At 38.3% G+C, this 9,581-nt stretch overlaps 1 protein-coding gene across 1 annotated transcript in view; it reads right to left on the reverse strand.

Moving 5' to 3' along the window:
- Positions 1-9,581, reverse strand: part of IPO11 (importin 11) — a 295,618-nt gene that overhangs the window by 50,970 nt on the left and 235,067 nt on the right. The window contains exon 26 of the mRNA XM_006876193.1: positions 969-1,064. Within this exon, the coding sequence (XP_006876255.1) occupies positions 969-1,064 (96 nt within the window). The remainder of the gene's footprint in view (positions 1-968; positions 1,065-9,581) is intronic.

Below are 9,581 nucleotides of genomic sequence, written 5' to 3' on the forward strand. Positions count from 1 at the left end.
AATAACGAAAGTCGAGGCTTGAATTTTTTTCAGTTCCCCCAGCTTGAGAAATGCTGACCGTGTTCTTCCCTTTTGGTTTTCTAACCCATAAAGATTACACCTTAGGAAAAACATTATGGAGCAGTTCTACTCTACCAGACTCGTTAGCGATGGAGAGAAAATCAGCAGGGTGGCACCCAACAACAGCATCAATACTATCAAGGGGCTTTTTTCAAAAGTTTGTGGGAAAGTCCAGCAGTTTTTACTTCTATTTTTCCACAAGTTTTTTGAAACCCATCATATACTGACCTCAAACATCTTAAAGACACCAATCATACTAGAACCAAATATAAAACAATTTGTCATCTTTTTCCCACTGTTGTTGTTGTGAAGTGCTATCGAGTCAATTCTGACCCATAGCGACCCTGTATAGGGTTTCTGAGGAGCAGCTGGTGAGCTTGAACCGCCGACCTTGTAGTTCAAACTTGCCTAAAAGGCAAGGGAACTTTAAGTTGAAAAAAGGAGTATGCTTACAACATTATTTTAAAATCTGCTAAAACACACTCGGAATTTTTTAAGAACCTAAGGTCAAATTTTTTTTGGAGATCTGGAGCAGTTCTATAGTATAAGTACTGGGCAGCAAGGTCAGTTAGACCCAAAGGTTGGAAGTTCAAACCCTCCAACCACTCCTTGGAAATCCTAACAGGGTAGCTATGAGTTTGAAATGACTCGATGGAACTTAACAACAACAGACGACAATCTATTAAATGATGATTAGATCAAAATAGCCTAATTCAGAGATCACTGTAATAAATTACCTCAAAATTAAGCAGCAAACATAAACAAAATAGGACGAAAACTTTTCTTTACATACGGCCAAATTATAGTGTTACCATACTGTGTGTATATGGTGAGACTAAACAAAACTCATAAAGTATGTATTTAATATCCTCCAAATTTAATTGAGATTAATTAAATGCTCCACCTACTCTTTATAAGTTCTTGTTTCAGGATCTTCAGTCATTACATCATGTAGGCCTTCCACGGAGATGTTTATAATTCCACAGAATTTATCTTGAATAACACTATAATAAAAGAGGAGTAAAACAGGTAAACTAGAATTCAACAAGTAATCCTTCCCCTGCTCTCCTACTTATGAAGGTAGGTAACTTTTAGTTCTAAAATATGAAAGGAAATTCTAAAATATATTACTTAAGATAAACACTTTATCTTTGCATATAACATTTAAAACCATTTACTTTATTAGTTTATTGAAGTGTTTAAATACTAGGAGTAGAATTGAGAAGAAACATATTTTTATGTTCTTTAATACACCAAAAAACTATACCCGTTGTTGTCTAATCAAATATGACTATGTGTTAAGTTTTAAGTTAAAAAGATAAAGTCAAAAAGTATTTAAAATTAAAAACCTCTGTATTTCTAAAGACACTGCCAAGAGAAAGAAAAGATAAGCCTAGACTAGAAGAAAATATCTGGCAAAGATGAGAAAGAACTGGAATTCACATATACTGCTAATAAAAATATAAAAATGGTATGTCCATTTGGGAAATACTTTGGGAACTTTTAAAAGCACAAACACTTACATACAACTAACCAAACCCATTCCTAGGATATTGTCCAAGAAAAATGATAACAAACGTCTTAACATGGGTCTGTGAATGTTTACAATAGTTTCATTCATAATAGTCCAAAATATCAAATAATGCAAATGTCCATCAACTAGTAAATAAATAAACAAATTGGGAATACTTACACAAGGGAATAGTATTCAGCAGTATAACAAATTATACATACAAGCAACAATATGGATAAATCTCAGAAGTTTTAAGCTTCTGAATTTGCAAGAGCATAAACTCCTTACACAACTCATTTGACATGCAATGCATGTGACTTCTTTTATCTGTTTTCTAATGTCCTTTAATTTTTCATGTCTGCATGCCATCTCTTCCTAAGATTACAAGTAACTTGAGGCAAAGACCATATGTTTTATTTTTTATCTCCCACAGGGTAAATGCAGTGCAGTGAATTACTTTATATGGCTCTTTGTAACTCCCACCAAATTATGTTTCTGCCCTGATGGGTGTGAATAAGAAAAGCTGGGAAAAGATGCTGATAACAGAGTTCATTGTGATTGTAAAGAACTTGGAACTCTTACATGGGTTTAAAATGAGCACTCTCAGATGCAGGAAGGGGAATCCCACTACCCTCAAAGGAGAACAGTCAGGAATGGAGCGTAGCTTTTAGACCCCAAACCTAGGGACAAAAAGCTGTGACGCTGAAGTAGCAGCAGCAGAAGAACCAAGCGCCAGAGCACAACAAAGATCAGTGGTTTTCCCAGCCCTCAGAACAAGTAAAAAGCTGAGTGACTTGGGGCTGAGGCTTGCTTGCAGAGTGGGGTGTCTATAGGCACTTAATTGGGGTGGAGAGCGGACTAGCTTTGCTCATCCTTGGAGCTAGTGCCTTCAGGCTGAAGCTTATGGCCCAGTGGGGAGCATTTTTTATCAGCAGCCCTAGAAGAGCTTTGTTAATGTTACCTGGGCAGAGAGAGGCCTGCCTGTGGGCACGGCTAAGGAGAGCCTGTCCGGACAGAAAGAACTGTACTCTTGTGCATTTTCTGGTCCTGACTTGTAACTGGTTAAATTCCATAACAAAACCCATAACCGTTAGTGTGAGCCCAAACGAGAAGTGGTGAGCACTGTGCGATGAAGGGCATGGCACTCTTCCCCACCCCCACCCCCCATTTTAACATGCATAATGTAAACAAGCAATAATCAAGTAAATTAATTATCCCAAAAACTTGAGTACTGTCCTCTTTTCTTTATAAAATTTCATTTTTACTTACTTCTCGTTTAAAGTACAAGTATAGATAGTTGAGTTGTAGATACCAGACATTATAATTGATTACATAAGACATAAGTTAGATTAATAGGACAGAAGATGGCTGTGTTGGAAAATGTTTCTGAAAGAGTCACTTAGAAAATGCAAGGCTAAATTTGGCATCAGAAACAAAAACACAAAGAAGTAAAACCAAGAAGGGGAAAAATATTAATAACCTGAACATTTTCTTCCTTAATAGATACAAATTATTTATCTTACATATTTGCTTGATAAAATAATTCATCCCCATAAACATAATCTGAAGAAAAAAAAAAAAACAGATTATTTTTTGAAGCTAGGCTTATTATAAATGATACTGTTGTTGTTAAGTGTCGTTGAGTTGATTCCGACCCATAGTGACCCTGTATAGGATTTCCAAGGAGAAGCTCGAACCACCAACCTTGCAGTTCAAATGACTTTGCAGTATGATACATTAGCCCACAGCGCCACACCAGGACTCCGTTAAAAGAAATACACATGGATAAAACTATAGTTGGTTCTTAAACATGTCCTAGTATTTCATAAAGGCATGCCATTTCAAGGCATTTTCTGTGTAAATAAAATATATAGAATACATAAACTGTAGAAACTTAATGCAGAGTGATACTTCTTTGCTTTTTAAGACTATATGGTGGTAGTGGTATGCTGTGGAGTGGATTCCAACTCACAGCGACCCATGTCTGAAATTTTCCATGGCTGAAAATCTTTATGGGAGCAGAAAGTCTCATCTTTCGCCCACACAGCAGCTGATGGATGTAAACCACTGACCTTGTAGTTGTCAGCTCAATGAGTAACTTGTATGTCACCTAGGCTCCTTTTAAAACTATATTGTTGCTGTTGCTAAGTGCTGTCGAGTCGGTTCCAACCCATAGCAACTCTGAAAAGGGGTCCAAGGAGCAGCTAGTGAGCTAGAACCACCAACCTTGCAGTTCAAACAACTTTGCAGTCTGACGCATTAGCCCACAGCACCACAACTGGGCTACATTAATCAATCCTGCTTGTGTTTATTGACCCAATTGTTCAAACTATGCTGGTTTAAAATTATTTCTGTCTTCTTGTATCATTACGAACACAAACCACAACATTCAGAAGCTAAATATCCTTAGAGAAACAAAGCAAAATTTTCAACTCCTCAAATCATAAACAAATGAGATGTATTAATATATATGTGTGGTCAGCCTAAACAACAAATATTAGATTAAGTGTAAATAAATCTCCAGTTTCTTTCTACTGATCTAATCTTAATTACTAGTACTTGTCTAGTGAAGATTCTACACTTCCATTTTTTAGATAACTGAGTCATCACCATACAGCAAGTGCTGTAAATTATCTGCAAGGGATGGGTTTATTTTCCTATTACCTCCTAAATGCATAAAGACATACACACAAAGTTGTAAATTAACTTTACAGAGTAGTCTAAGAGGCTGAAATTGATTGACAGTTTTTCATAGTAGCAGATCTAAGAAGGGAGTGAATCAGAATCAAATCACTGTAGAACTGTCTCTAAACTAACCAGCCCACAATTATACCATTTATATATCACACCTAGTCAGTACTTATATTTTCTCTTGCATTATATTATTCCAAATACAGATGGTCAGTAAAATCAGAGTTACTTAAAACCACAGCCAAATGAAATATTCTCACATCTATATTTCTTTGCTTATTTCATTTAACAGGATTATGGATTAAGATCAAGTATTGAAAGAAGCAAAGAAACAAAATCCTTCATTTATCAGTCTTATTCCAGAATTTCTGCAACACCCGAGACTATAAAAGTGGTGACATTTACGCTAATTTTAGGGTGGGTTTTTTTCCTCTTAGATTTCTAGAACTTAGGAAACAGATACTTCTGTCATATAAATGAAACATACATCCTTTCTACACAGTAATTCTCCACATGGTCATAGAAAAGTATATTAATAAATCTACTCCACCTGACAAACACTAACAAGGAAATAATACTGGAAATTCACTAAGCTATCTAAATATGAAAGTTGAATTTCTTTACACCTAACAATGATCCTTATAAAATCTTTTAGATTATAAATAATCCCACTAGTTAGCTATATACAAGCAAAATAATAAAGCCATATTTTCAAGAGCATGGGATATACCTTAATGAAACTATGTGTGATGGGAAATGAGAAGAAATTGGCATGCTCTTTGAAGTCCTGGTGTGGTGCTGTGGGTTAATGTGCTGGACTGCAAAGTCATTTGAACCACAAGACTGTTGGTTCAAGCTCACCAGCCACTCCTCGGAAACCCTATACAGGTTGCTGTGGGTCAAACTGACTCGAAGGCACTTAACAACAACATCAGCAACAACATGGCAAAGAACAAGACTCCAGGAATAGATGAACTACAAACTGAAATCATTCAACAAACTGATACAACACCGGAGGCACTCACTCAATCTATGCCAAGAAATTTGGAAGATAGTTATCTGATAAACTGATTGGAAGAGATCCATACTTGTGCCGATTCCAAAGAGCAGTGGCCCAATTGAATGTACATATCATTGGAAAATATTGTTAATATCACATGCAAGTAAAATATTGCTAAAATTAATTTAAAAGTGGCTGCAACAGAACACTGACAGGGAATTGTCAAAGATTCAGATCAGGAGGTTGAAATGATATTAGATGAATCTTGGCTGAAAGCAGAGAGTACCAGAAAGATGCTTTCCTGTGCTTTATTCACTACCCAAAGACATTTGAATGTGTGAATCATAACAAGTTATGGACAACATTGGGGAGAATAAGTATATTCTCATGAACACTTAACTGTGCTCATGAGAAACCTGTACATAAACAAAGAGGCTGTCATTCAAACAGAACAAGACAACACCAACTGTTTTAAAATCAAAGAAAGGTGTGTACCACGGTTGTATTCCTTCACCATACTTATTCAATCTGTTTGCTGAGCAAATAATCTAAGAAGCTGGGTTATATGAAGAAGAACATGGCATCAAGACAGGAGGAAGACTCATTAACAATCTATGACATGTAGATGATACAACGGTGCTTGATGAAAGTGAAAAGGACTTAAAATACTTACTGATGAAAATCAAAGCCCACAGCCTTCAGTATGGGTTGCACCTCTAAGTAAAGAAAACAAAAATCCTCACAGCTGGACCAATAAATAATATCATGATAAATGGAGAAAAGATTGAAGGTGTCAAAGACTTCATTTTGATTGGATCCAACAAAACACTCATAGAAGCAGCAGTTATGAAATCAAATTACGTATTGCATTAGGCATATCTGCTGCACAAGAATTCTTGAAAATTTTCAAGAGAAAAGATGTGAGTTTGACGACAAAAGTGCATCTGAGCCAAGGCATGGGATGTGAAAGTTGAACAATAAACAAAAATCATAGAAAATTTATGCATTTGAGTCACAGTGTTGAAGAGGAATATTAAAAGTGCCACTGACTGCCAAAACAACAAATAAATATATGTTGCAGCAAACACAACCAGAATGCTCTTTAGAAACCAGCATAGCAAGGCTTCATTTTTCATACTTCAGACATATTACTTGGAGAAGGACATCATGCATGGTAAAGTGGAAGGTCCACGAAAAAGAGGAAGAACCACCAAAGATCCATGCTATAAGAAACACTTCCCAATAAAGGCATACTAGCAAGGTTGGTAGTTCAAGCTCGCCAGCTGCTCCTCGGAAACTCCATACAGGGTCTCTATGGGTCAGAATTGACTTGGTGGCACTTAACAACAATATTCCATTATTGATCACCACTGGATCATAAGTAACATCTATATAAATGGAGAAAAGATTGAAGTTGTCAAAAACCTCATTTTGCTCAGATCAACCATCAACACTCATAGAAACAGCAGTCAAGAAATCAAATGATTTATTGCATTAGGCAAATCTGTACAAGACCTCTTTAAAGTGTTGAAGAGCAAAGATGTCAGTTTGAGGACTAAGGTGTGCCTGACCTCAGCCATGGTATTTTCAATAACCTTATATGCATAAGAAAGTTAGACAGTGAATAAGGAAGACCATAGAAGAATTGATGCATTTGAGTTATGACGTTGTAGGAGAAAAAAGTACCAAACAATCTGTACTGGGAAAAGTATAACCAAAATGGTCCGTGGGAAGCCAGGATAGCCAGACTTCGTTTCTTATACTTCGGACATACTGTCAGGAGGGACCAGTCTCTGGAGAAAGATACCATGTTTAGTAAAGTGGAATGTTGGAGAAAAAGAGGAAGATTTTTCTCCCATCCCCCAACACAATGGCTTGCACAGTGGCAGCAGATATCAAACATAACAATGATTGTGAGGTTGTCGCAGGACCAGTCAATGTTTCATTTTGTTGTGCACAGGGTTGCTATGATTTGGTACCGACTCAATGGCACCTAACAACAACAACATAAACAATAAAAATAATTAACAATGCCCCCTGAAATGAATTAGATGATCATTAATTATTAGAGAACTATCTGGAAAAGACAGGAAGCTGAAAAAGAAACACAAAAATAAAAAACCCTGATCATTACTTAATTAGTTCTTGCTTTATTTTAAAAAGATATTTTTAAAATCCTGATCCAAAGCTGGTGGGAAAGTAAAATGCTGCCCCTGCTGTGGAAATATCTGGCGATTCCTAAGAAGTTAAATACAAAACTACCATCACTGTTGTTGCTGCTGCTAGTGCGTTAAGTCAGTTCTCATTCATAGTGACTCTACATACACTTTCTGAGGAATAGCTGGTGGGTTTGAACTATAGACCTGCGGTTAGCAGTCTAGTACTTATCATACAGTGACACACCAGAACTACTGTGCTGTTCTCATTAAGAACTACTGTCGTCGTTAAGTGCCACTGAGTCAATTCTAACCCATAAGGACCCTGTATAGGGTTTCCAAGGAGTGGCTGTCAAGCTTGAACTGCCGACCTTGGGGTTCAAACTAACCTTGCAGTCCAACACATTAACCCACAGCACCACACCAGGACTCCAAAGAATAGGACCCAGTAATTCCAATCCTAGGTACACACCTCAAAAGACTGGAAGGCAGCAACACAAAAAAAATATTCGAAGAAGCCTCAATAAACTTGAAAAACTACTGAATTAGAAGAAAATAAAAATTTTTCTACAATTTTTGGAAGCCCCTCCATATTCCAATGTTCATTGTAGTACTCGTCACAGTAGTCAAAAGGTGAAAACAACCAAAACCTCCACCAAATGACTGGATAAACAAAAGCAGCTGTATATATTGAATGGAATGTTTCTTGGCCATTAAACGGAATGCATTCCATAGAAGAACAGCAGATACTTCGTAACAGAAAGACTGGCAGGAAAATTAAAAACATTAAGGGCAGCCTGATTGATTACTACAAGAACAAGCAAGCTGTTCACCTGGGAGCCATCAAGGCAAGAGGTTGGGTCCCCTCAGAGCAAACTCCCTTCCAAGACTAAGACTCAAGGGGAATACACGAGCAGGCATGTGGTCTGGCTGGTGACCACATGGTTACCAATAAGGGGAAGAGGGGGAAAAAAACAGCAATGAAGTTGGGAGCTAAGTCCAACCACATTCAACAGACTCCTGTGAACTCAAGTGGAAACCTGGTTAGCCAACAGTATGGCAAGACCCGGGGACTCCTGGGCACAGAGGCAGTGACATGGCCACAGAGGACTAGAGCGGAGAGTGAAGCATCAAGCTGATATGAAGTGCGGGGAGATGCACAAGAACACCCATACTTGCAAACAGCACCCACTTGGCAGGATGATCAGAACTCGACTAGAAGAAGAAAGGTGAGGGGAAAGAAAAAAAGAGTAAGCCACTACAATATGATGAACTTTACGTATACTTATGGATGTAGTAAGGAGTTCTGGTAGGGTAGTGGTTACGAATTGGGGTGTGAACCGCAAGGTCAGCAGTTCGAAACTCCCAGCTGCTCCGTGGAAGAATGATGAGGCTTTCTGCTCCCATAAAGATTTACAGCCTCGGAAACCCTGTTCAGGGTCGCTATGGGTCAGAACCGACTTGACAGCACTTAACAACAACAACAAATGGATGTAGTAGCTCAAAAAAGGGAACAAATCTTTACAGTAAGGATCACTCCCACCCACTTGGTATGCAGGGTTGACAGGGATGGGCAACTTAAGACATTGGCTACCCAAAATGGAGGGGCTATAACGGCAAGAAGTGACTGGCTTACAAGTTTTCAAGAGGGAGCCTAGTTCCAGATGGGGCAGGGGAAGACAAAATCTCCACTGAATGGTTTCCAATCTATTGGGATGGGGCTAATGAAAGGAGATGGGGATAAGACTCTTGTGGTACAACAGTGAGTAACTGCCACCAGGACTGACTGTGAGGGTCGGAAATATAAAGGTAGATGTTTTTGATGCTTTTTTTAACAAACGGAGGGGAGTGATTGACTTTGCAGTCCAGGATCGGAGGTCCCTGGGACCATCAAGTGAGAAGAACGAAGTGTGGGACCCTACCCAGAGAAGCAGCGATGCCAGAAAGGAGACAGAGATGATGACGTGGACAGATGGAGTGGCTGGGACACTGGACTAAGGGAGGGAGAGGAGCTGTGTGCTGACAGCTGGGGGCAGGCATGTGGGGTGTGCCCTCTGGTTATTTGAAGACGCATGGATGGAATTGTAATCACTGCAATGAAACGAAATACGATAGGATGAATGTAAAACTGTTGCTCTCCCATGTAAACCCACATAATTCA

Source organism: Chrysochloris asiatica, unplaced genomic scaffold (assembly GCF_000296735.1).
Source record: "Chrysochloris asiatica unplaced genomic scaffold, ChrAsi1.0 scaffold00362, whole genome shotgun sequence".
Lineage (NCBI taxonomy): Eukaryota > Metazoa > Chordata > Mammalia > Afrosoricida > Chrysochloridae > Chrysochloris > Chrysochloris asiatica.